At 40.2% G+C, this 27,778-nt stretch overlaps 3 protein-coding genes across 8 annotated transcripts in view; 1 reads left to right on the top strand and 2 right to left on the bottom strand.

The window, feature by feature from the left end:
• Positions 1-291: 291 nt before the first annotated feature.
• On the bottom strand, positions 292-14,441 carry sgms2a (sphingomyelin synthase 2a). Of its 3 annotated transcripts, XM_061245796.1 has the most exons (7): positions 14,307-14,378; positions 10,145-10,196; positions 7,260-7,860; positions 6,285-6,402; positions 5,513-5,666; positions 4,822-4,988; positions 292-2,320 (listed from the first exon to the last, which is right to left on the bottom strand). In XM_061245796.1, the coding sequence occupies exons 3-7, from the start codon at positions 7,724-7,726 to the stop codon at positions 2,135-2,137; spliced, it is 1,092 nt and encodes a 363-aa protein (XP_061101780.1). In that variant the 5' UTR covers positions 7,727-7,860; positions 10,145-10,196; positions 14,307-14,378; the 3' UTR covers positions 292-2,134. The 3 variants fall into 3 exon arrangements, with proteins under 3 accessions (XP_061101780.1, XP_061101779.1, XP_061101781.1); XM_061245795.1 differs by lacking the exon at positions 10,145-10,196 and having other exon boundaries at positions 14,307-14,441; XM_061245797.1 differs by lacking the exons at positions 10,145-10,196; positions 14,307-14,378 and adding an exon at positions 9,797-9,904.
• Positions 14,442-20,890: 6,449 nt separating this feature from the next.
• Positions 20,891-27,778, bottom strand: part of trmo (tRNA methyltransferase O) — a 7,818-nt gene continuing 930 nt past the window's right edge. Inside the window, exons 1-7 of one of the 4 annotated variants that reach the window (XM_061245525.1) lie at positions 26,179-26,340; positions 24,532-24,677; positions 24,312-24,366; positions 24,076-24,216; positions 23,584-23,741; positions 22,357-23,037; positions 20,891-21,585 (exon numbers count right to left, since the gene is read on the bottom strand). In XM_061245525.1, the coding sequence (XP_061101509.1) occupies positions 21,368-21,585; positions 22,357-23,037; positions 23,584-23,741; positions 24,076-24,216; positions 24,312-24,366; positions 24,532-24,677; positions 26,179-26,198 (1,419 nt within the window). In that variant the 5' untranslated portion in view covers positions 26,199-26,340 and the 3' untranslated portion in view covers positions 20,891-21,367. Of the gene's footprint in view, positions 21,586-22,356; positions 23,038-23,583; positions 23,742-24,075; positions 24,251-24,311; positions 24,367-24,531; positions 24,678-26,031; positions 26,341-27,778 lie in introns of those variants that run through there. The other 3 variants (XM_061245523.1, XM_061245526.1, XM_061245524.1) reach the window with 3 other exon arrangements.
• papss1 (3'-phosphoadenosine 5'-phosphosulfate synthase 1) overlaps positions 26,393-27,778 on the top strand; it is a 23,597-nt gene continuing 22,211 nt past the window's right edge. The window contains exons 1-2 of the mRNA XM_061245522.1: positions 26,393-26,590; positions 27,597-27,711. Coding sequence (XP_061101506.1) covers positions 26,531-26,590; positions 27,597-27,711 — 175 coding nt within the window. The 5' untranslated portion in view covers positions 26,393-26,530. The remainder of the gene's footprint in view (positions 26,591-27,596; positions 27,712-27,778) is intronic.

The following is a 27,778-nucleotide window of genomic DNA, read 5'->3' as shown; positions in this document are numbered from 1 at the left end:
TTAATTTTTTAATGATTGAAAGTATGATTAATGCATATAGGGAATTATTTGGAGGCGCTCTTGCAATAGTTGGCCCTGTATGCAACATGTGGTGACTGTAGAGGAAGAAGCCCTGGATGCTCGCAATGTATGATTTCCATTTAACGCTCACTTTTTTGCACTTTTGATAAGAACATAGCTGATTTATGCATTGTATAATAACTGCCTTGAAATAGCTTATGTCACTAAACGTGTGGTTACAATTGTTCAAATTCTGTGTTCTCTTTGCAAAGTGAACAAATCATACTTGGCTGCTTTAATACATATATTTTATTCATAACAGTCATTGTTTCAGACATACAGTACATACAATAATGACACAGACTTCAGTATGTAGACGACATAAACATTTCAGACTAATGATAGTTTATTTTATAGTGTGTGTTCACTATTTCACAACTGTTAAGGCACATAATATATGAACACTGATCTTGATTTATATCTTTCTTAAATGATAAAATCAATATAAAACATTCTCAGTAATCCATTTAAAAATAGTCTTAAGACATAGCGTTCTGGAATTTTTCAGGTCTCTATGGAGCCTTCCACCACGCATAAAACTACAGCCATTACATGTTTCTACAGTGAATAACAGTTTAATAAATATACAATTTAGATCTTCATTCCATAGTTTAGAAGTGCCATTTCCATGTGAATGTAGTTTGTATTCACAAAAATATGTCAAAAGAGACAGTTGATTTAGAGGCAACAAGCACATAGTAATACATTACCATGTTATGATCCAGTACCAAGTTAAACTTGCCTGTGATTTAAAGCTTGGGCACAAGCATTTTCTTTGTCTGGAATGTCCCTAAATAGCACTTCATTTCATATAAATTAAATAGGCTATATTTCTAGTCAAAGTTTTAAACTGATTGCACAGTTTTAAAATACTCAAAAAAGACAAAATAAAATGATAAAAACAGAAATTCAATATTAAAAACATATTAGTAAATATGTTTTTGTTTCCCTAAAAAATTATGTTGGAAGTAAAGTCTTAATTAATATTAACATACACTTAATATTAGTTCAATGTATACACAGCAAAGATTCAGCCAATTAAAATGTCAATGTTCATTTATAGAAAAAGGTCATCTTAAAGTCAACACTTGTATAACTGTATAAACATGTAATACAGACTGGAATTAATACATTTACAAAGCAAATTAATCAAATTCATACAAAATGTATAAAATAAAGGAAACAGTAACAGTGAAGAAGTTCTCGCAATCTGAACTAAAAATGCATACACAAAGGAAATATTATATTAATAGATGAGAATTCAGTTCCTTCAATTCCATTGTACAAATAACAGCAGATTACTGCACAAATTTGGTCTGCACCCACAGCATTCGAGAGAGTGATTTCTACTCAGTAACACATCTATGAATTCAGTTCTGTATTTTCCATTTAAAAAACAATTATGAGCACTGCCTTTGTGTAAACAAGGCTCTGTTGCCGAGTATGCTTGCCAAGGTTGTGGAGAGAACCCTTACGATCAGCCTCAGCTTTAAGATGATTGTCATGGACCACTTATTGCACAGCAGTTTGTCTGCTTTATGTTTGAACTTCACGGATCTGACAGCCTTTCTGACCACAGAACTCACAAACGAATACACAGGGTTGTCTTCCTCTTACCTTTACTGTAATTGTACATACTGCACCAAGTCAAGGAGGCTGCAGGCTTAGCCAAGGAGATATTGTACTAGACAATATACTCTGAAGCAAAGTTCAGTAAACAATGTGACTGTATGGTTGCTTTTTTCAGTTTTTTTTTCTCTTCAGTTCAGCCTGTTGACTTGAGTTACAGTAGTTAAATAATAAAACAGATATTTTAAACAATACAACACTCTCAGTTTTAATTTTGGAACTAGATTGAGGATCCTATATTACATAAGAACGGTAAAACTAAAGTTTCACATGAAGTGACAGGTACCCTTTAATCATATGCAATATGTACTTTTTCTCATTGTCTTTGGTATTAGCTTAGCAGCTCTCCTGCACCTTTTTGTCCTGTAGGTCATAGACTTGGCTACATAAGGTTGAGTGCTAACTGTAACACTGCTATTGAAGGCCTCAGTGAGTTGTCCTTTCTTTATTCTTCTCGTATACTTTGGACCATGGAGTATCTCTTGCAGGAGTTCTTAAAGCAGGCAGGAGGCCAAGTGATCGGCCAGCAGAAAGCACAGGGCACCTGGGTCTGGATGTTCCTTTCAAAGAAGTTAAACACAGGGTTCCACCAGGTGTTTGTGAGGTAGTTGTACGCTGAACATCTCAGGGTCTGTCAACAGTAAAAAATAAAAACTTTTTTTTTTTTTCCAACAACAGCATAGAAATTAACTAGAAGTCTGAAGCAGCAGATGCCTTCTTATGTTCAGTTATACTAAGCATTTAGAAAAAATATGGAGGTCTGAAATCAGTCCGTGTTAGCCAGACACAAAAGCAAACCTGTCTGAAAATCAGCAATGGGAACGGATACACAGATAAGCTAATTAGAGAGCATATTAAGAAAGGCACAGATTCAATTCATACAGATGTTATTAGCATAATCAGATTTAACAGACAGTGTAACCAGGTAAAACATAACATTTCCCAAGTCAACTCACAATAGTGCAAGAAATCAGAATCAGAATCCTGTCCCTGCAGAGGAGATCCCCTTTCCAACCCATTCAACTAATCGCTCCAAGAGTTTAAATAAGTGTAACGATTTTCCCATTTTGTGACAGTTATCTGCAAGTGAATTATCTGTATGACAAATGTGTTTGTAAGTGAACTTACTGTTGGAAATACATTTACAACATTTAATTAATATCTGCTCCATAAAATCACTTGATTAAGCTTAAAATAATATATTATATACAGTAGATGTATGAATAAATTATGTATTCACATTAATTAGAATCTCTTGTCTAGAAAATGTGTAAGTATTGTATATAGATTTTCATAATGTTGTTTGTACTTGCTTTCAATAACACTGTAGAAGCTTTCATATACCTCTGCATGTTTGACTGCTGATTCTGACTGAGTTGTAAGTATTTGTTATATGTGTTTTATTTGTTCACAGGTCTCTCTTGCAAATGAAATATTGATCTCATATTGCATTCCTGCATCAACAAAAGATATATAAAAATAGATACATTCAGAAATGCATCAACTATAATAAATTACACAAAAATAACTTTTATTACACTAATGTTCACAAATGCTATTCAGATAAAAATCAACAAAAATATCAATACTTCTAAATCTATCTCTCTTACTGGCACAAAGAGCTCAAGTCATGCTTTTCTTCCACAAAGCCCCAGAGTCGATAAATATCATTTAGCCATCACAAGATTTTAACTTGATATCAGAATGCAAAACACTAATCTAATCATGCTTAGGTCGTATCGAGTCGAACGTAGAGCCATCTGAATGACCAAAACATCAGTGGATCCATGCACATGTGAACATTGTGCTTAAAATACAGAAAATGCAATGCACTTGTGAAAGCAGTAGGAGGCAGTAATGAAGAGAATGTGATTTGGTTTCCTGCCTGGACTTTGGACCTTGGGTAGATGTTTTACAATATTCAAGGGAATGCCACACTTATTTTAGCTTAATTATTAATCAGTTACACTGTACTCAATTCTTTGTTTTGGTGTTATATAACTATAAAATACATATGAACATATATTACCATACTGGATAATATTGTTATCAGCATATAATGACCACATGATATGCAGTTATTGTACACATTCATTAAATTGTATAAATTCACATGACAAATAGTCCATATTTGCAGCAGACTGATGACAGAAAAGTATTATCAGGCTACTATGGAGCAGGCAAACAGGGCATGTGGTCTTTATAGTTTAAGTTGTACTCTTGTGAAGTGACCCCCCCCCCCCCCAGTAATTTACTGTGATGCACAGAATTCATTAATGGCAGCCTTGGAGAAAATGGGCGAAAATGCAGCCCCTGTCATATGAACAGACATTAAGAGGTTCTAAGTGTTTGTGTTCTCGGTTTTATTGTGCCATAGGGAATCTCTGGATTTTTCCATTGAAAGGAGAAGCATACTTGAAAGCCCAGTGGACACACAGCTCTGCTGGTAAGCACAGAAAGAAGCTCGTCCCATCAATAAAGTGGCACTGATGGATGTGGGATGGTGAATTGTTTAGACTATTTTCAGAAAAGAGATAAATTGGAAATCCACTCAGGTCACTCCTTTGTGGCGCCCATCATATGATACGCACTGTAGCTGTGTATCGTGTGGCTAAGCTAAGGGTTGATAAACAAACTCCTGTTCTCCATACCACATAGGCCTAAAACCGTCCCTCCACAAACATTCACTGCAAACTCATGCAGCCAGAAATACCAAATAATTTCATTTTGAGCCTGGTGACAGCGTGGGTCCAGCAGACTCGACCACTATGAAAGTAGCTACTGATTTTCTTCAATAATTCCTGGCTGGAGCTCAACTTTAGGGGTGCATTGCCACATAAGATTATATGATTTTAAAAAAATGTATTTATGGAGTAGAAGGAGTCTTCTATAATTTCATATTACATATAGTTAGAGTTCCCAAAATCTATGCACATTCCTTCCAACATTAATTTTATATATTTTGTCTCCTCAACCGATTTAAAATGGGAACCAAGAGGTACAGAGAGGAAAGCTCTACATGAAATGTAATCCATTCTTTCACCTTATCATTACAAAGGAAGGGTGGTTCAGTAACCATTGGCTTTCATCCAGCCGGTGGGATGCAGCCATACTCATGGTCGGGGGTCTCACCTGAAGGTTGGCCATGGTGTGGTACCACCAGAACAGGCGGGAGGTAACGAAGTAGGCCACCACCACGTCAACGGTATAGTGCTCGTGTGCAACCAGGATGCAGATCACACCCACGGCACTCAGCAGCCAGCACATCAGGTGGTACCACCAGAAGCTTCTCGGGGAGTCTGGGAAGAGCACACAGGAGAGTGACATGTTACATTACAAAGCACCCAAAGCAAAGATGGGCAACTCCAGTCCTGGAAGGCCGGCAAGATTTTGCTGCCACCAGTTACCCTGGCTCAATCAGCCAATTATCCATATGCACTGATTCACTTGTGAATTAGATTGCAATAAAATGCAAGAACATTCATCAGCTGTTCATATCATGGAATGTGACTTAAAAATGATAGATCATGTAAATTATTTGTGGGAAGTAGAAGTTGGTCTGAAATCCAGAAACAGAGCCATGCCTATCCCTGATCCAAAGCAGTTGATTAGCCTAAGTAGAGGCCAATCCCCCATGGATCAATGTGAGGTTAAGGGCCAACAGCTGCAGCTACACTGGGGCTTGAACCACCAACCTCCCAGTCAAGCAAATTAGCCACTAGACTATAGGCTGCCCATGTCTGAGGGGACTGTCAGTACAAGCTAAAACACTGGTGCTTTAGTCAAAGCTCTCTAGCTGGCTGACTGTCAGTTGGACACTTACACTCTTTGATGAACAGGTAGGTCAGTGTGAGCATGACCGTGTGGCCGCTGTACAGGAAGTCGCCGCACATGATGTGGGAGCCGGTGATGGACAGGCCACCCCCGGATATGAGCTGCAGGATCCTGTGCACCTTGGCCTGGGAGTCTCCATACAGCTGGAAGAGATGAGAGTGTATTGCCCTGCTCACTACTGATCCAGGATCAGCTCCTTATAGCCAGAAGACAAAACTTCAGTTTAACAGCATGATCACCGCTAATCCAGGATCAGCTCTTCACTGCTGAGAAAGCAGAACTCAAGTGTTTAATAGCCTGCTGACTGCTGATCTGGGATCAGACTCACACATTTCAATCTGATTTCTCTGAATTAGGGGGAATCACCAAATCACCCAAACATATTAATGTTAAATAACCCATCTACCCACAACGCCTTACAAAAATGAAGTTATTCAGTGTTCTGCACTGACATACAGACGACTAACAACATATCAAAACAGGTCAGGCATCTCACAGAACCTGTATTAATGAACGTTCTCCATAAACACAACCTTCAGACTGCTACTTTTACCCTATATTGTGTTTTTACGTATTCGCAAAATAAGTGATTGTGGGTAGAAATACTTTTTTTTAGATTGTTCAAAAGAAAGATAAGCCCTTAATATTCTCTGGTTTTCGCAGGCAAATGTTTTTGTTTTTTTTGCTGTGGTAGTGTGGGGGCAGGGGGTAGATAAAGTGCTTTAAGGCCCCAGGTGCAGACCTCTCTGGGCAGCACTCACCTTGGGGGCGCAGGTCATGTGCATGCCTGGCACAGGTAGGGTGGTTATGTACATGGTGACACAGCGGTACAGGTAAAGGGTTCCCATCAGAAAGAAGTAACGTCTGCCCACGATTGCTCTGAAAAAGTAGGGTCAAAGCTCAGAGGAGCCCTCCTGCACACTGGACGTGACAATGCCACATAATCTCAAGAATGTCTCTTTTACAGATAAAACAGAAGCATTATGTCGAAAACAGCATGAGTACAAATGGTAATAATGATTTTACTCTGTTTAGAATTAGTTAAAGTTTAACGATTGTAGCTTGCCATTTTTACCTTTATATAGGTCAAATATCAAAATAAAGGGCTAAAGTTGAAACTCTAGTTCTGTATCACAGCCTTTGTTCAGCTGTTGGACTGTGATGTTATTGTGTTCTCAAGCTAGCAACAGCCAACTCCAGAAACTGCTCCGAAACGACCAATAAATTTGACGAATAAAAAAATGTGAAGAAGAGGAACAGGCAAGGACTAATATTTTAAGACCGAAAGGTTCAAGGAATTTCCTGTCTTGCTGATATATTTTCAAATTTAATTTGAAGATATATAAAGCAGCCAAAGTCCAAGCCAAGGGAGGAGAGAAAGCAGCAGGTATGCAGGAAGGATTAAATTTAGTGGCAATTCAGATGGATAATCTGAGTGAGTGTTTTCTGCAATGAAAACTGCAATCATCTGTCACAAGGTCATGGAAAAGATTAAACCAAATGTGTATTCTAAGAACATTCACTCAGTGTAGCAATAAGGCTCATTTTTTCTACCCTAGTTTCAGTTCAAGGCCAAACGTTTTACACTGATGTAAACAAACAGCAAAGTAGAGCAGCTACACTGCTGTAGCCAGACCTGTCTTCCCTTTGATTTGAGGCAGCTTTATGAACCATTTGTGGGAATGTGCCTGCACCAAGCAATGTGTGCAGCCCTGCCAAATTTCGGCAACACTTACTTGTATCTGAGGAAAAGCCACTGCACAAACCAGATTCCCACAAGCACCATCCCGTTGATCTCGGTCACAGAGAAAGCCCATTTTACGCGGTCGATGTAGTCAAAGAACTTATCCGGCAAGGGCGGGTTGTTCTCTTTGGCTGGCACCCTCTCGTGCACGATTGTGATCATGACCGTGGTCAGGACCAGGTTGAAGGCCGCGTACACAAAGGCGATGCCGGTTTTCCACCATTCCAGGGGCAGCTGGTTGCTCCTGCTGTCAGGCACGGAGATCTTGATGTAGTCCCGGTGTTTGCGGATGCCCTTTCGGTGACCCCGCTTGCTGTGGCTCCCGCTGCCATCCTCGCTGGTGGCGTTAAGGGAAGAGCAGGGCGCACCGTTTGCCAGCTCAGCATGGTCCTCCTCCACGTGCATGTCTTGATGAGCCTCCACCAGATCTCTTTCAACAAGCAGCTCTGGCGATGCCATGACAACAACAGTCTATAAGAAAAACGATTGCGGGACTCCTAGTCGCTGGACTCTCGGTGGCTGGACCAAAGTAGATAAAAACTGTCTTTATCGGTCTGGCAAGTGAACTGGAAGTCTTGCAGTCAAGCGTGTCCCTGAAATCAACGCAAGACACAGTCAGGGTGGTAATAAAAAAATTATAAAAAAACTCCATTAATTATTCATTTATAACAATGAGATGGAGTAATTAACAGAAAGCAGCGATTAAAGTGCTTGAAACTTTTTTTACAGTAATCATCCCCTCAGGCATCTTTCTACAAAGAGGCAGATGATGTGATGCTGCTTGTCAGGCTCATGTGAGAGAGATGTCATGGAACAGCTTCACATTGCAACATAATGCAACCGTGTCCTAAAATGACATAATGAGCATATGTATTCTTCTAAACTGTCAACCATTTTAATCCACAATGCCACCATACACCTTTTAAAGACTACCCCAGAGGAGCGGGTGTGGTGGTAGAGGGTAAAAATAACAATGGTCATTTTAATATAAACAGGAATGAATTAACCAGATTTCTGAAACACAAACATTGCACTCAGGGCTATTTTGGTGTCCTGTTTCCGTGTAGCTAAAATGCCACCAAGACCAATAAGCTATTCTCATCGAGAGGCATGCATCTGTTATTTTAAATTTCATATGAAAAAGCTGGACAGCAGAAAATGCGTGGGGGAAAATGTATCGGCAGACTACAGAGGCCAGCTGCTTGCAGATCCGTCTGCTTATCTGACAGAGGAATGATTCTATAATTTTGTGCTTGATAATGCCCTTCTATGGCTGTAAATCACTTTTCAGCACTGACACAAATTCTGCTTAAATGAAACCAGCGGCAGCCACAAACAAAGGAGTCTAAAGCCAATAAGCTTAGCCATAAAATGTTATACTGTGAGTGAAGGGAACAATTTCAGCAGAGATAGCTCATTATTAAAAATCTGTATTTTCTTTCCCTAGACTAAAAATCACCAACATATATGAAAATATGAGGAAAAAAAGGCCCAGGGAAAAGAAGCAATAATATGAATACCTGTAAGCAATTATCAGATGATCACTTCTTTAACCCATTATGGACAAAGGTGCCCTACAGAAACCCATAGAAAGTCCTAGGAATCACAATGCATTTCAACAGTCATGTGTCTTGAAAAACAGTCACATTATCAAATAAAATGCTGGCGTCTCATCCTTCTGTTAAGGGAGATGTAACGCGCAGGTCGCATCCGCCAATAAGGGGGTTAATAAAATCAATAGTCTGACTTGCACAATTTCTCTACAGTCTCCTTGAAATAATGAGACATTCTAATACATTTTCATTCTTCAGGAACCCTGGCATGACACTAAACTAATATCCACTAATTAGATTAGCCATTTCCCTGTAAGCTGAGACTATTGTCGATTTCAGAAAATATCCTAATGATGAAATCTAGAAACTATAATGGTGGCCAAATTTACTTCTCAGCTACATAGATTTTATGTTCCACTAGATTACATGTAGGGGATATAGTCTATATCAGAGAGGACAACAAGGCCTGATCCATTTTAGGATTTTGTGCCAATTTCAGCTTTTAATTATTAAATGATCATATCTTGATCTGACATACAGAATGTATAAGTGTGTCCTAAATATTTCACGGTTCTCAAGTACAGGAGTGAAACAGCATAGTTTATGGAGCGGTATAGAGGTATAGAGGTAGTCTGTATACCAGGGCAGCCCATCCCAGTTCCTAGAGACATACCGTCTTGTATGATTTCATTTCAGCCCCAATTTGGCACACCAATTAGCAGATCAAGCGATTGAGGAAAAGGGTTGGGCAGCCCTACTGTATACATTTAAAATATTCATTTTAGTTCTTGGTTAGCATCATTAACTTTCACTATTGCTTTAGTGATGCTACATCATTACACACTGGTCTGGGAATGTTGTTCACCAGGTCTGTCACTATTGCTTAAGCAGGTGAATGCATGTACAGCATGTTTCTCCTACGGTGTGTAACTCTGGATGTGAGTATCTGCCGAGTTAATGTAATGTAATACATTACATGAAAAATGGCCTTGAAGCTCGAGTGCATTTAGCAGTGCGATTTCCGTCTGCTCCTGTTCCCTTCCGCAAGCTGAAGCAGGAAATTTGAGCTTTCTGGAAAAATGCATGGAATCATGGGAGAATCATATGAAATGCTCCAGTGTGTTTCCCTCTAAGGTCTTTGGTTCTGATGACAGAAAATAGCTGAAACATATGCTCTTACTCACCAGGCAAATGTATATATGAATATGTTCATCAACCGTATAAGGACACCTGTTCTATTCAATGGAGCAGAACATTCTATATGAAATTTAGTCACGCAGGACTTCTAAGATGGTAGGTAACTATAGATAATGAAATGCTGTACCTGGTCAAGAGTCAAGAGTCACTTTCATTCACCAGGACTGTTTTGTAGCGCCCTGCAACAGGAAATTACACACAGCTACAGGTGGTTATGCAAAGGCACATGGATGTTTGAGTCATCACTGATGTGAAATGAAACCTGTTGACACACCCCTGTGTCTCAAATTCCTTTCTACACTCATAGTACTGAAATGCAAACATCCAAGAGGAATTCACGGTAGAGCACCAACCAAAAGAAGAAAACGGCATGGCTCTGAAAGACAGGAAGCCATTGTTTGTGAACCTGCTCTTACGTTAAAATATTTTCCTGAATGCTAAGGGTTTGAATGTATGCCTGGTTATGGTTTTACAATTTACTGTACGTCAGACTGGATAAGAGCATCTGCCAAATGACTGCAATGAATGCGGAAAGTGCAAGGAAGTAGTGAAAAGCACTGCACTGACTTTCAGACAGCACATTTTAAAATATACTGTGAGCTGTCATCTTGTACGCATACACATACAGTACTGTGCAAAAGTCTTAGGCACCTGTATAACATTCTGTACAGATAAGATTCTTTCAAAAATAATTCAATGAAAGGTCCTAAATAAATGCACTATACATTTAACATTACATTTGTGTAATTTGGCAGAACTTAAAAACTGAATGAAATCAATATTTTTTGTGACCACCCTTTGGCATTAAAACTGCATCACTTCTCTGAGATATAGAACTGCAGGACAGCGTTGGCTAAGACAGTCAGCAGGGAGGTTGTTCCAAGCATGTTGGAGAACTTGCCACAGTTCTTCTGCAGACTTTGGTTGGCTCCTTGCTTCTGATCCAAGTTTTTATGTAAAAAGTAGTCAATTGCATACAGTAATATGTTTTTTTTTTTTACATTAAATACAAAAATGTCTCTGTGAAATTAAATATTTTGGAAAATCAATATTTGCAACTAACGCACACAAAAACATAAACATATATATATAATAGAGTCTAGGGTGCCTAAGACTTCTGCACAGTACTGTATAGTATACATATGGTTTGTGACAATGTATTGGTCTTATCAGTCAGTTGGATGTACTGTACTCTACACATCTTTGTAGGCAGGAGGGCCAAGTGCATTTAGCTATTCAGCAAGGGGCCAACATTGTAATATCCATGTTTTGATTTCTTAACATAATTGAATGGATCCACTGTTTTAAAAGAATGGCATTGAAGACATATTAATTCAAATGACAAAGCAGAGAATGGAAAATGAGTGCATATATTATATATTCGCTTACACTCAAAGCTAATATTGCTTGCGATTGCCTACAAATACATTTTAGGCCTGAGACATACTGTGCATAATATCCTTGACAATGCAGGTGAGAAACTGGAATAAATAAAAACTGCATTAACCCAATTGCTTTTCTTACGTTTCTCAATCTTAAGATAATAAATAGAGCTCCAAAATTATGAAACACTCCAGCCTGCGTGCTGTGTTTTCCAAAACTGACATACTGTATGAACCAATTGACAGTTTCTACCAACTGGCTTTTCAAGCAAATACATAGGCCAATTTGAATGTCTAACTTGAAGCCACCCTTGTTTGACGTGATCTCAAAAGTATACACCAACCATTAGGTTAATGATTCCCAGGATGGATTTTCATAACAGTCATAATCATATTGATCCTCCCCACAAATCATAGATTTAATAAAAGCACAAAAATACACTGTGCTATACAGGTCCTTCTGACCCAATCTCCCTTTGTACCTTCATAGCTAATGACATCGGAGCTTTTCAGGAAAATCCATTTCCCATTCTGAGGTGCACAAAAAGCATCTGTCCGTTTAAAAGGCCTATTAACAGGTTTGAGGGTGTTGCTAAATGTATTTCAGCCACAATAATTTCAGATCCATCTAGGGCACTCACTGTGAAGCAACAGACACTCAGGACAATGTGAGAGAGATAGAAGTAGAGTAGTAAATCTCCTGCAAAGCTGGAAGTAAAATATTTTAACCCTAAGCCTTGTTCATCAAATGCTGCATTGGGTATACCCAGGCATGCCATTGCGCGATCAAGGAACAAACACCTGTTAAGAACCCCGCTCTTTTTATCCATTTAAATCTCTATATGTGGATACTGTAACATAAGAAACCTCAATACAGTGAGGTTTTTGCTGCTTCACTCAAAGCAGACACTGTGATGGGAGTCCTCTTGCAAAATTAGACTGCCCATTGCGTCCTCTGTAATACAGTGAACTACAACTGCAAATTATCCCCGTTCTTTTCCCTCCCTTTCCTCCTGTTCCCAACAGTCCCACACCCAGTCCTGCTGACGGGATACAGAATGCGGTGGAAAACTGGCAGAGATTTATTCCACATGGGAACAAACGGTAATATATGGCTTGGCTGCCTCCGCTGGACCCGTCTTGATCTTGCTATTCTGAGCGGCCACCCAGCTGTCCTCAAGGGCACATACGGTATTTACCCAAGAAAACGACATTCTGCTCTGAACACACCAATTTGTATGTGCGCATAATAACATGTCTGCTGCACACTGTCCAGTCATTTTCTTCATTCAGAGTTCCACGCCCAGCTTCAAAGAAAAGATGAAAAATAAACAGTAGCGTGCTAGGATCAGCCCAACCCAAAAGTAACATAAGAATCAAAGAGGAGCCCTCTTGAGATACCGATCTCTTCATTAAAAAAGACATGAATCCTCTTACAACATGTGGAACTGTGGCCTACAAACATGTTGGCTTACGATGCTAATTAAAGCAGCAGATGAGGTTGTATGCACTATGTAGTGCCAGTGCAGTGAACGGGGGTGATTGCAGCCAGTGAAGTCTGTGAGTGGCATAAATAATGTTAAGCAATACATTAATGACTGGAAACTATCTCTACTGTGTGACAAGCCTATGCCCTTCCTGAGGGAACTCTGCATGCCTGCTGAAGTTCCTATATGGTTCTTGTCCACAGAGCTCTTAAAGGCATGCTGCAGCTGTTTACAAAGGAACGTGTGCCCTATCCATCACGATCAGCACAGCACAAAAGACGTTTGAATGTTTTATCTCGTCATTTGCAGAGGCATTATATGAGACCGTTTTCTTTTTCCTTTGAAGGTTGACGATCCTGTCTTCCTGGTGAAGCTGCTCTGCAGTGCCTTTGCGGGTGAACTGCAGTGGGACAGCTAATTTCATGTTGTGGGAACATCCATCTGGGATATTACAGAGTCCAGAGGGTGTGTCAACAGGAGGTCTAAACATTTACTTTTGAGGAACAAGACAGAAGCCCCATGTGTCATTACCACAGGCTAAAAAAGGAGTGCAAGGAGACGCAAAGCCTCCATTACCTGCATAAGCTCTACTCATTACAGCTAGAAACAAATATAGCCTTCTAGTTGTAGGCTCCAAACATTCTTCGAGAATAAAAAGATTAATATAGCACTCTATTGCCAGGATATATTGTATTGTTCATTTAAACACCACAGCTATCTTGATTTTATTGGAACAAACTTTTTAGATTAGTAAGTGATAATCTCTAAGAAGTCTCATCACTCACCCACACAAATAGTTACCACATAGCCTACATTTGAGAGTACAAACTGTCAATGGTTCACACGAATCCGGGGAAACAGCGCGGAGACATTCACCTGTTGTTTACCAGACTAGCTGTCTGTAGTCAAGTGCATCAGCAATAAAAGACCATTTAGAACGAGAATATTCCTGTGATTAATTTCCAAATACGTTCGATAGAATTGCATTCAGTGAATCCAGTGAACCCAAGCGGATTTGGGTTGGCCAAATCTTACCCTCCAACGTGTTCACACAAGCTGAAAAGGTGCTCACATTTAGCGCTGTCGAAACTCATTGAAGTTTAATATTACAGCCCCATGAACGTCTTGACAAAAATGACATTGTCCAACTTTGGTAATAATGGAATTAAGTAAACTACCCATGTGCGAACACAACCATAGAAGACAGGCACCAAAGACACTCCTTACTTTTAGCAAAGCAAAATCGGTTACTAGGCTACCTACTATTTTTTCGTATAGCAGCGAATAAACCAGTGTCTTAGGCTTTATCCTACAATATATTAGAAAATCTTAACTAAAAATCTGTCAGTCGGTTTTGCAAACAAAAATCCTTAGAATGCATAAAAACCCACCACGGCTTGCGATTAGTTCAACACCTTACCTTAAGCAACTACGTTGAGATCTCGTAGTTAACCTGCGCTGTGCCCGGCCCTTTCCGTGTTCTCACTCCTGCTGGTGTTTACATAGAAAAGAAACAGCGCTCCTAAAGCCGCTGTGCTCCTCCCAGGCGCTTGACATCACACTTCTACACTGTGGCATTCAAAACTGCATGACTCATCTGTATCGTCTGAGTCGGGTTTTTATCAGATATTTTGCAAGACATCGACTATAGAAATATTTCGATTGAGAGCAGTTTTTTCTCGACTTATAGTAGGGAAAAATGTATTGAGAGGAGAGGTTGCAAAACATCAAATTGCGCAATTTCGTAAAACAAATTGTAATAAAATAGAGTGGGCTGCGGAGTAGTACAGACATGGATACAGGACATAGGGGAGACCGGGGATGGTTGAAACAATGGGTTACTTGTACTGCAACACCATCAATTGTCCAGACCCATATTCTCCTTTGAGCTCACAGGAGAAGTTTGATGACTCTATATTAAATATTGGGTGTATTAAAAAAATAAAAATAAAAAAGACTTCTCATCTCATCAAGTCAAATGTGATGTTTCAAATTCACACTAACTTCAAACCAAAATGCCAAACTAGATGGCTGGGTTGGGGATGGTTGTGACACTTAATTTTGATTAAGAGTAATTGTTTTTGGCATTTATTTATTTTTTAGCATGTCTAGGCAATGGATGAGAAAAAACAGACAGGGGTGTCCTAATACACACTAAAGCACTTGTATTTACATGGGTAGGCAGCTCTGACATATTTACTCATACGTGTGTACACACACAGACACACACACATACGCACACACGCACGCACAGTATATTGTTTTTGAAATAGATTTTTAAAAATAAAGCTGTTTTATGTTTAAAGACTAAAAAGCATAATTTATTTTATTTCAAAAATATTATTTTGAAAAGGGTGATGTTATAAAAAAAATAAGTGTAAAAAAAAATAAAAGTGTATTTGTCAAAAATAAATGTAAAAAGTATGAAAGAAATGTTTTTATATGATGTTATAAATAGGCCATTTTATGGAATGTTTAACAATACAAGTTTTTTTTACTTCATTCGTTTTATTGAAAACAATGTACTTTAGGCCAATATACAAGTTCTTGTGTAAATGTAAGTGTGGGTCTGATTTAAGAAGATTTTCTGTTGCTGTTACTTCCATCCCCAGCTAGTGATACTATTCATCCCAGTCGTGGAGTAGGTTGTAACAGCGGAACTCCTTGTATTAGATATTAACTCCCGCATTCTGTGATATTGCAGATTATGTTGAAATGACGAGTATTTGTAATAAACAAAGCTTATATCAAAGTTTGAGAGTGCCAGTATAAACACTCATTGAATTATTCATGTTGGTGTTACAATTGTTCTCCCCTACAGTATACATGTTCAAGTCATAATGTTTGAATGCTGTTGACAAGTGTGTGGACAAAAGCTTTGCAAGTTACATAAAGATCATGCTCAAATCATAAGTTAATTTGGCCAAAAATGAAAGAAAATAGGTAAACTTGCAACACTCATTAAATTAACTTGAATGCGTAAGCCTACACAACTGCAGATTGGAATTTATCATTTGAAATCATTTCCTTATTCTGGCATTAGTCTAAACAGAATAACAATCTTTGAGGCTCAACAATGTCCTGGCAAATCAGCTTTTGAAAATACAAGTGTGCACACACGCACACACAGGCATGCAACATTAAATTACATACTTGGTTTCTAAATATGCACTAGCCTTACCTGCCAACCATCTCCATAACTATACACTGTTTAGATATAGGATCGACTATTGAGCCTACAGTGGGCTCCAGAATTATTACCACCCCTGACAGGCGACACACAAAAAATAAAAATTAAAAATAAAAACATTAAAAATAAAAACAGATAAATAGATTTCACCAAAATCAAGGTTCCATATTTATTGGCACCCCTTGTTTATTACTTGGCGCATCCACCTCTGGCAAGGATTGCAGCATGGAGTATTTTCCTGTAATACTTCACAAGGTTAAGGAGCACATTCGGAGGGATTTTGGAGCACTCCTCTATGCAGATTCTTTACATTCTTGTGTTTTTGCTCATCAGCTGCCCTCTTCAGTTCAGTTCACAGGTTTTTGATTTAGATGGTCCGGCGCCAGAGATGGCTACAGCAGAACATAGACTTAGTTGTCATAGAACCATTTGTGTGTGGATTTTGAGGCATGCTTTGGGTCATTGTCTTGCTGGAAAGTTCACCTACAACCCCACCTGAAGACTCTTAGTGGTAGAGATTGTCAACTAAAATTGCCTGATACTTGGTGGAATCCATTAGACCATTGATTTTAATCAGTGCCCGTTCCTCAGGAATTAGGGGCAGCCTATAGCCTAGTTCAAAAACACTGCGCATACTAAATGGGCGGTTACTTTACCACCCCAGAGCTACTACATTGTCTTTTCATAAAACTGAATACATGTTGGTTTCAGACACATCCTTTTTATCCTGATTGCATGCACAATAATTGCATTTCGCTGCCATCTGCTGCAAATGAGACCATTGGCTTATAAATAAAAGGCTAGATGTTTCCAAACAACAGAACAGACTGAAGATACCTGTATATAATATAGTCGTTGAAGACTATGACGGATTTGCAATTCATATGAGCAGCTGTTTAAAGCAGGCTTCTGAAAATGAGCAGGCTTGTGGGCATAAGAGAATTAACAAGAATTAGTCTCGGCTATACTGTATGTCTTGAGCACGTCATTCCGATTATAAAAATAATGTCTAGCCTACAGTAATGTGTCTTCCAACAATCTTGACGAGTATAGGTCTCTATAATAAAGTCTAATACCTCTGTACAATAAGAAATGCTGCACTACAAAACAAAAAAAGTGACTGCTTTAAAAGTATCAGGGTAAGTAATGTAATATACAGTTGTGTTAAAAAATAGCAGTATATGTTATTAGTAGTAATGATATTTCTGCACGGCAAATAATTAACTTGTAGATGTAGTAGTGTAATAGAAAAACAACAGACCCAACTGTCATGACATGCACGCTGCTTGTTCTGAGTAATTGACTCATTCATTGAAAGGGGCGTGTTAAAAATAACAGCAGCTTGGAGTTTAATTAGAGAATTCATTCATTCTGTGAAAAAAACAGGTGTAATTCATTGTCCTTTATTAAGGAAGAAAGGAAGCAAATGTTTCACACAGTTATAAAATATATTTCCTTCTGAATTGCTAAGTAAAATGAACCATTCCCAACATTGTTTGGAGGAATGTCATTTCATAAAAAAGTTGATTGGAGAGGGGACAACGTATAAAGAAGTGCAGCAAATTATAGGATGCTCAGCTAACATGAGCTCAAATGCTTTAAAATGGCAACAAAAACCCGAAACATGCAGAAGAAAACAAGCAATTACTGTTAAAACGGATCAAAGAATAGTCAGAATGGCAAAGATTCAGCCATTCATCAGCTCCAGTAAGATCAAAGATGATCTACAATTACTGTACTGTACTGTAGTGCTGTTACAGTCAGAAGACCGTAATTTGATCGAAGCTAAGCTATCAGCAAGAAGCCCCCGTAAAGCACCATTGTTGAAAAAAAGGGCATATGCAGAATCGGTTAAAATTTGCCAAGGAACCCAAAGAGAAATGGCGTAACATTCTGTGGACTGATGAGAGTAAAATTGTTCTTTTCGAGGCTAGCGGTCGTTGACAGTATGTCAGACCAGGGATCATGGATCAGTTTGAATATATCAAAATACTTGAAGAGTTTATGTGGCCATATGCTGAAGAGGAAATGCCCCTGAAATGGGCGTTTCAACAAGACAACGACCCCAAACACATTAGTAAGCAACATCTTGGTTCCAGACAAAAAGGATTGAGGTAATGGAGTGGCCAGCTCAATCCAGCGACCTCAACCCCTTTGAAAACTTGTGGGGTGACATTAAAAATGCAGTTTCTGCAGCAAAACCCAAAAAATTCACAGGAACTGTGGAATGTAGTTTGTCCATCCTGGGCTGAACAAAAACAATGGTTATGCAACTAAATATTAGTTCAGTAATTTAAAGTGAAGTTAAATCTTTAAAAATTCTTTATACAGTGTTTTAGTTTGAAGAGAAAAAACTGACACTGCCATTTCTTTGAACAGATTAATATTCCTTTTCTTTGCTTCCTGTAAAAGACTGACGCAGACTTGATAAAATGTGTTAATGCTTTGATTTGGAATTGAATGTGTAATGTTTCCACTACATTTGAAATATGGAACTAAAAGCTATACATTACATTACATTACATTATTGGCATTTGGCAGACGCTCTTATCCAGAGCGACGTACAACAAAGTGCATACCCATAACCAGGGATAAGTTCGCTGAAAGACCCTAGAGGTAAGTACAATTTCAACTGCTACCTGTACAACAAAGATAAGGACAAGGGCCATTTTTTTTTTTTTTTTTTTTTTTTTTAAACAAACAAACAAACAAACAAACAGAGCAAAAGTCACCAAAGTTAACCATCCAAACACTGCTTACCTAGCCAACTAAAAATACCGATACACAAAGCAAGTCACAGAGACAACAATTAAGGTTCACAGGGAGGTAGGGAGGGATGGGGAGAGGTGCTGCTTGAAGAGGTGCGTCTTCAGCTTGCGCTTGAAGGTGGGGAGAGATTCTATAGTTCTGACGTCAACGGGGAGTTCGTTCCACCACCGTGGAGCCAGAACAGACAGTAGTCGTGAGCGTGAGGTGGAGGTTCTGAGAGGGGGAGGTGCCAAGCGGCCTGTGGAGGCTGAACGAAGAGGTCTGGCAGGGGTGTAGGGTCTGATGATTTTTTGCAGATAAGCTGGGGAAGACCCTTTAACTGCTTGGAAGGCTATCACCAATGTTTTGAATTTGATGCGAGCCATGACAGGCAGCCAGTGGAGGGAAGTAAGCAGGGGGGTGACGTGTGAGTATTTGAGTATAGCTATAACTACAGTATAGCTATAAAAAATATTTTCACTTTTTTAAAAACACACAGCTATTTATTTGAACACAACTGTAAATATGGTTATTTCTATGCATCATAGCCTACAAGTCCTCCCCATATTCCATTTCCTAACATTATTTGAACTTATTGGGCAGGTAGTGCTTCTGTATTTATTTATAAACATTTTGGCAGCCAAAATGGATACTGTCATAATATTGATTTTATATTACAGCCATAATACAATGTTATTCTTCAGAGAGAGAGACCATGCAGGCCAGAGTGAACCAGCACAGGCAGGAGATGGAGTTCTAGAAGTATGCTGGCTGGAGAGGAAACAGACTGAGGACATGAGGAAGTGTCTTAGATAATACACACTCATACAGATTGGCATGTTGCAGAGAAAATGAAATGAAATGCAAAGCGAATGCAGAGGAAAGAAGCAGAGATCTGGAAGATGGAGGAAGATGAGCTGCAGGCCAAACTGAAGTAGCAGCGAGACAGAAAACCGAGCAGGAACTACACAGCCAAAGAGAAATACAAACTCTGCAGAGCAAAGCAGACACAGATGGACTTGTTGGAGACAGAAAGCGCAACTGTGGAGGTGTTGGAGAAACAAAGAAATAAGAACCATGTGGTAGTAATGAGCAAAGGGATAGCGAGGAACAATTTGCATGGTGATTTACTGTGCCGGGAGGAGGAGACCATTAATGTGGTGAATCAGAGACTGCAGTTTGGGGATGAAAAACAGAAAATGATGAATGAGCTACAGAGAGGGAAAGAGAGAGAGATTAAAATCAGGCTGAGAGAGATGGGCTGGCAGAGGAAAAGCAGATCATTGAAAACTGGCGGCGGGAAAAAGATCTCCAGTCCAATTAGACAATGAATCAGAAAGTGAGATGATAAAAGAAGTATTAAGCTGGATTTACACCAGAGTTCACTTCATTCTGGTGCCCATGCTAGTAGATTACAGCCATTACACAGGCTGCATAATGCACACATAGTGCTAGTACTATGTAGGATACTAGACTGGCACGCTTTCTGGTGTAATTCCAGCCTTAAAGAGGGAAAAGGCCATACAATTACATTTCAAGTCAAACTGGATGATATGGAAGCTGCTAACTTGATTCTCTCCATCAAGGCTGACCAAAGCCCAGTGGCTGAAAGAGAGCTGGAATTGAGGACATTGAGAAAGAGACAGAGGAACTAATGAACAAGTAGACACAGTACACTTGGAGGAACAACTGGATAAACTAAGCTCTGGTTTCTGTTACTGATGGGCTGCAACAAGGAGAGGAAGTGCACTGATTTCTAATTTGTGAAACCAAAATGTACAAAAATTGATAAAATGTTGTTCCACTCGTTTCCAACATGCTTTTTGATTGGTCCAGCTAGTCTCTGGTTGCTATGTGAGGCTGCATCTGGCCAATCCCAATTTGTTGTTGGCCTAAGTGCACCGATGTATTATTTATCATGAGTACATCCATTTATCACCCACTTTGGGTGTCATGACATTTCTCAGAGGACAGGCTGGAATCTGTACTTGGGAGTACATGCACAGAACACTCACCCACACAAACACAGTTACATCCTACACCAAAACACACACAGACACCCTGCAGCAGGTGAAAAACATTACAATGTTTTATTTAATAGCTTTAATTGTATCTCAAATCTTTAGCGATTAAAAATTGACAAATGGATTTGGAAGAATTACCTTTCATTTTGAATGAGGGTCCATCAGCAATGTTCACGCTGTTTTATAGAAGCGGCTATTTGATAGTAGAGAATACATTGGCATCCAAATTACATATGCCATGTTCAAGGGGCACATATACATTAATTACTGTATACAGTACTCCTAAATGTATGTTTACAGTAACATGAGTGTTTCCTACAGTGGACCTGATCTGCATTATCCAGGATTGGCAAGTCAAGGAAACCAAAAATGCTGTGCATATGCACTGCCTTCTCGAACTTAAAGCAACCATTGTGTCTTTGTGTGCAGAGGAAAACCTTTTGTTAAAACTCCTCAGTGATTGACAGCTTGCAGTAGCCATGTGCATTATGGGACCATGAAACCACGTCTGCAACTACTTTAACCCTCAGGTTCAGCTGGGCGAACCCTCACAACCTCAGCGAAATCGCCACCGAACCAGCAGGTGATGTGTGCGGAGTCCAGGATGAAGTAGAAGAGGCGGTCTGGGCAGCGTGTGCGGCGGTAGACAGAGCGTGGGTCAGCACACAGCACGCCCCTGATCGCTGCCTCCGCCTCCTCTGGGCCCTGCAGGAACCGGAAACTGGGCCGACCCGGCTCTGCAACAGCACAACAAACACCATCCATATGACAGAGACCATTCTCATACACTATACCAGTGTGTGCTTGCAGGCTTTTGTACCAACAAAGCAGTTACACCCTACTAATCAAACATTCGAGTCTTGGCCATGAACCTTGATTAATAGAATCGGGTGTGTAACTGCTTGATTGTAACAAACGCCAGCAACCACACCAACCCTTTCTTTGTATTTAGTATCCCTGCACTATACCATGGATATTCAAATCTGGCCTCGTATCCAAAACAGGGTAATCAACTGAACAGTTAGTGCTACGGATTGACCAGACTGTCTTCACACCTGGATCCCAAGTAAAGGGAAAATGGAAAATCAGCAGTTCATGGCCCTCTGGGACCATAATTTGAGTAACAATATTATACAAATGTGTGGGCTAGGATGGCCTGCAATGTGCATGAACAAAATGGTGGTTTGAATATTCCAGCACTGGAGGGTGGTGTTACTGGAGTGGTGTCAGCTCCCTAAAATGATTGCCCAAGCAGCACAAACATCGAAATGTAATGCTTCATTCTGCCAATCCGCATTTCAGAGTGGGAAAATAGGTTACAGGCGTTTAAAGTAGAAACCGCCATAAGCGTAACAGGTGTGTATAAAAAGCAGAAAATATGAAACGCATGTGTGCGCTTGTGGAAAAGTAGAGCCAAAAGTCATAAAGTATGTAAATGAATCACCCATTGCGGTGTGTGCGTGAGTGTGTTGGTGTGAGACAGACTGGTAATGCATGTTGACTCGTACCTCTCCCGCCAGGAGGCTGAAACTGGCGCAGGTCTTGCTGAGCTTGGGGAGTGAGGCGCACAGACAGGCTGGCCACAGGCGGCTCCCTGATCCAGGAGGCCACCTGGCTGGAGGAGGCCTCGCTGTAGCACACCTCCGTACTGCGGTAACGCTCGGCTCGCTCGTGCTCAAACACCTCCGCTCTGGAGCCGCCTGCATGTGGCGCGTCTCCCCCTGCCGCTCCTGGGGTAAGGACGTCGCTCTGGCCCACGTACGTCTGAACATCCCTCAGTGCAGCCGCTACGCTGTCCGCTAGGAGGGCCTGACCGGAGAGGTCACCTGTGGAGTCCTCCTTCGCAAGGACCGGCTCGAAATCCCCCTCTTCCTCCGACACCACCAAACATCCCCCAGAGCGAGAAGCCGAGAGTGAAACCCTCGTTTCTGTGGGGGAACCATCGGGGGAACCCCTCGTTTCGGTCGGGGAACAAGTAGGGGAACCCCTTGCATCTGTGGGGGAAATGGACCCGGGGAAACTGCTGGTTCCTGAGGGAGAGTCAGCAGGGGTACCTCCTGTTTTGCTGCAATTGGTTTTCCCAAAATCCGTTCTGCCACATGGAGAGTCGTACTCAGGGATGTAAGGTTTGATGTCCAATACAGGTGTGCCAGCAATCATGTCAATGCCTGACAGGTGAAGGATATCACCTGCACAAAAAAAAAAAAAAAGTAGTAATAATCTCTCTACATTTCTAAAGTATGTATCTGCTGCCATCTGGTTTTAATGGTCAAGTAGGAAACAAACATGGTCCATCACATCACACATTTCCCCCCCCCAATTTGCAACACCTCAACTTGTGTGTATTGCTGCTCATTGCTAGAACCCCCTCTATGAATTTGGGAGTGTGCAGAAAAGCACACATTACCCTGTGAATCCACTCCCATCAGGAGGCAGTGTTACTGTAGAGCCATTTCTGTGACTGAGGAACTACCAGCCTGAGCTGCCACTGGCAGCCTCAATACCAGACCATGGGACCCAATCACAGAGGGGAACACTGCCTTCACACATTGGCCCATAGCAGAGCTTTTCTGATAGGATAAGGGCGGTTTATCTGAGACTTTACTTCTGCCATTCTCACAGCCCAGCTGACACTTGTGTGAACAGGTATGTTACCTGTATGAAAATAGAGGCTTGGTGGGATGTTACTCAGTGTGAACAGACAGACACAGCGTGGAGTGCCCAGGGGATGTTACCTGTGATGTTCTCCAGCTTGGCGAGTGTGAGTCCCAGGGCATTGGGGCGATGGGGGCTGCGTGTGGAGTACACCCCCACCCTCTGGCCGTTCAGCCGCGGGGGTTTCACCTTGGCCTTGGAGCTCAAGTGTCCATTCTTATGGAAGAGAAATATGATCCTAGAATTGCAGCAGCGATAACAGAGGAACATGATCTCACAATCTGAAGTGGAAAATCCACGTTCTAGTAAAGTAAAAGTTCTTTCCAATCACAACAAGCTAATTTAGCACAATTCTTCAACCAGGAGGTCAAACGTTTCAGTGAAATCAGCTGAGTTAATGGGCGGAAGGAACACACAGCAGGATTTTTACATTCTGAGCCATGGACAGTTCATCTCTTCTCACAATCATGGCAGAAAGTTATATAATCCAGTACAGAATAAAAACAGTGTGCTCTGCGAGCACCTCAAACTCATACTGGCGTAAAAACTATTCTCGAAGGAACAGTCCTCACCAGACATGGGAGTAGTGCTCCAGTCCTATAAGTGCGTGGTGTGGGTTGTTGAAGACTGTGGCCTCTATCCGCAGGGTGGCACGAGATTGGCCACAGATGCTGGGCTGCCGTGGGGTGCCAATTTTCCCAGGAAAACAGGAGCTAATGTAGCCAATTGGAACAGTCTGAATATTCCCTGAGACACAAGACATGCAAACATAATGGTTTAATAGACACAACAACAAAAACCACTTGACCTTTCACCCTTGACACTTGAGCCCATTTTGAATACTTGGGACCAGCCGACATGGCCTGCAAAACAGTTTTGTGTACCCGTCACTCACCACATAAAATAATAAGACACTACAGCAACTTGGTAGGACGACCAATTAGAAGTTAATTTCGTGAAGCTATTCATGCCTCCACATATAAATAAATAAAATCACAGTTTTTGTTTTGTGTGCTGGCTTGCAGTACCTTGTTCCAAGGAAATATTTTTTCCATCTCCCACTTTCTGGCCAAGGTTTGTGTCCAGGCGCACTCCCTGGTCACTATGACTCAGAACAGATAGCAGCGAATCCAAGTGCTTCCTGTGAGAGCGTACAGCACTGTCGATCAACTGCCTGAGAGAACAGGATGGCAGCTGTTACCATTGTCAAATACATTACACATTAGCTAGCTCGTACTTTCAATATTAATGCTGATACAGATATTCAATCACAAGGGTCCTGGTTTTACCAAATGTAAAGTCCAAACTAGCGAGCCACAACTTACTTACTTATATAGACTAATTGGCGATATCCTAACTCTTTTGGATGTGAAGTCATTACTAACACATAATTAGTCTTCCACTTGGCATCATAGGTAGTTTTCTAGCTAGATCACTACTGAAATATCAGATCCATACATCAAACCTCTATTTGATTACCAAGTTTCAAAATGCCATGGTGTTACCAAAAAATTATGCTGTGTGCAGAAAATATATTTTACCATTTGTGACTGTGTGATTACACCTGCCGAGCGTAGGTGTAGGCTACAGGGCTGTTAGCCAGTTACGTTGTTAGCTTATTTCTGTTGTGTCACGGCTTTTATGTTAGTAATGCAAAACTCAAAGAGTATTAGTAGGATTTAAAGTTATAGCTAACTGGGCTACATTGAACTGAAGTACAGCTAGTGTAACCCAGTCCTACAGAAGGTACGCAGAGGGTTGCTGCAGCAGTATTTTTGTTTTCTTCTGTTACAGGACATCCAACCTTTATATGAAAACTGATGTTGATGTTAAAACACATTTTCACACAGTAAACATCTACAACACATCCTCCATACACATTTATATCCAAGAAAATGAACAGACCACGGGTTCAGAAAAATGCTGTTTGCGCTTTTAGTCGATACACTGAATGTACACCTGTGTTACAAACTATAGGACAATACCGTTTTAACTATTTAACAAACAGTGCCACTTACTGGACAAAAATGATTTTGGATAACTGAATAATGAATACAGTATATTCACGAATAAGGAATATCGCGCCATTGTCCCTCACATCTTAAAATGAGAATTAAAAAAAGGTTTGTGTATAATATAGTTAAGGAATTTCTGGTCGCAAATCATGCATGGGTGGTTTCGTATCAAGCTTTCTAGTGACCACGGTTGTTCACAAGATTGTACGGTGCACTGTGGATAAGTGAGTCATGTCTTCTTTTTTTTATTCGGACACGATGTAGCTAGTCTTTTGTATCCGCATTCAGAATGACTAATTTGTTCAATTATTTGAAGTTCCGTTCCTGAACTATTGAAGCCGAATCTGAATATCACAATATAAAAACAACTTTACGGCAATAATGCAAGCTGGTTAGCATAACTGTTTACTAGCTAGGTTGCAAAGTAAGCGTTATGTTATTTAACATTTCTGCACTATTTTTTAGGTATCCTATTTCGTTTAAGGTTATGAGGTTAAGACATGTCTAACTTACCTAAGATTTTTTATTTCTTTTCTCATGACAGATATCTGCTCATTGAGTTTCTTCACGTGTTGAGCACAGCTACATGTAACGTTACTAGTCATTTTATTTCTTAAGCAATCGTTCTCAAAATTGAATAGACTTAGCATTAATAACTACCACAATTTTGAACAAGACATCGATTCCACATGTTCTTAAACCTGCTCGCAACACTATTCGAAATATCAACGGCAGCATGCGGTCGATCCCATCGAGATATACAACTTCAGACTGCGACAGAAACGCGTCAATACTTTCTCCTTTACGACACTTTGTGAAGTTGTCATAGGGACACGTTGCCTGGCCAGTAGAACATCACTTCCGATGACGAGCTCACAGAAGTGTCAAATATCTGCCTGAGCTTCTCCTATTTATGAAGCCGCTTGTCTGATAGAGTAATTAGATAAGGTTTTTGTTAACAGATTACCCAACAAAGACATTTTTGAACAGAAGCGCTGACATCAAATTTACAATGGAGACTTCTGGAAGTTCGCATAAGAAACAAAAACTGAGTAACGCGGCGGAGAATTGGGTGAGTTCACTATTTCATTAACTAACGTTATAGCCGGCTCCGCCACGTCCACCACTTGCTCGATGTGTCTGCGCCGAAACTGTATGGTTTAGACATTTTGGTTGCTGGCAAACCAGAAGTGTTTGTAGTAGCTAACGTAATGTGAATACATTGTGCAAATTCCATGGATCATTCAATAACCATTTCCCTATCGTGAATGGGGGGGGGGGGGGGGGTGTTAGCTTCCTTCGCTGAGTGCGGTCGATTTTGCACCAGCTCTCGCTAGTTGGATAGTCATCTGTTTTAGCTAAGTTAGCCTGTTTGCCACTTTCAGTATGGCGCTAACATTTGGCTGGTTGCATCTATTTGTTATCAAAATCGCTAGTTAACTATAATGACCCGATTTGAGGTATTATCAAATACGGTAGTTATCTTAAACTTATTTTCATACGTATTGCATATTGGTTAGCTAGTGATGGACGTGTTGCTATGACAATCTACAGCGGAATGCAAAAATGTGGGGACCTGGTTTAAATGTCTGTTACAATGAATCTGTACGAGATCGAAAGCAAACCTAAACTGTAAATGGTAGTTGAACATGAGACCTTTCTGCAAATTTTTAATCAATATTACTTTTTACTTTCATATTTTACTGTTTATAAATTATATATATGTTTCAATGTTCCCAAAGCGAGAATGGAAAGACTCTTAGCTGGTTAGAGGAAGCATTTAGAAGCTCTTATAGTTGCCCGAGGAGGAGTTACAAACTGACAGTACTAACTGACAGGGCTCCAAAACTTTTGCACAGGGACATTTTCCTTTTTAAATTATTTTGAAACCATACAAAATTTAAAATAAAAAGTGATCTTGCTTTCAAATTTGAAGAAATGTTTAACATTGTACCATTTAGAGGTCAGGTTTGCTTCTGTTCACTTCAATATTCATTCTCAAAGGATTTTTGACCAGGAGTGCTCAATTTTTTGCATACCACTGTACAACATAGTTTGTTGATGATTTGCCATTACAGGGAATGCAGAGAGCCACCAATGTTACATACCAAGCACACCATGTAAGCCGAAACAAGCGTGGACAAGTGCTCGGAACAAGGGGAGGCTTCAGGGGATGCACCGTCTGGCTGACAGGTAATGTTTTGATGTGTCAATAAAGCAATTCTTTGGAAAGTTAATAGAGAATTGTTGTCTTTAACAG

This window comes from Conger conger, chromosome 6 (genome assembly GCF_963514075.1).
Source record: "Conger conger chromosome 6, fConCon1.1, whole genome shotgun sequence".
Lineage (NCBI taxonomy): Eukaryota > Metazoa > Chordata > Actinopteri > Anguilliformes > Congridae > Conger > Conger conger.
Note: the sequence above shows the minus strand (reverse complement) of the source record. Positions and strands in the feature narration are given on the sequence as shown.

Bases quoted from the DNA above. Each gene is read 5' to 3' on its own strand.
- sgms2a (XM_061245795.1), bottom strand. From the start codon at position 7,726: ATGGCATCGCCAGAGCTGCTTGTTGAAAGAGATCTGGTGGAGGCTCAT. The intron at 6,403-7,259 runs GTAAGTGTTGCC...CTACTTTTTCAG, and splicing joins TGGCTTTTCCTCAGATACAA to AGCAATCGTGGGCAGACGTT. The intron at 4,989-5,512 runs GTAAGTGTCCAA...TGCTCTTCCCAG, and splicing joins CTACCTGTTCATCAAAGAGT to ACTCCCCGAGAAGCTTCTGG.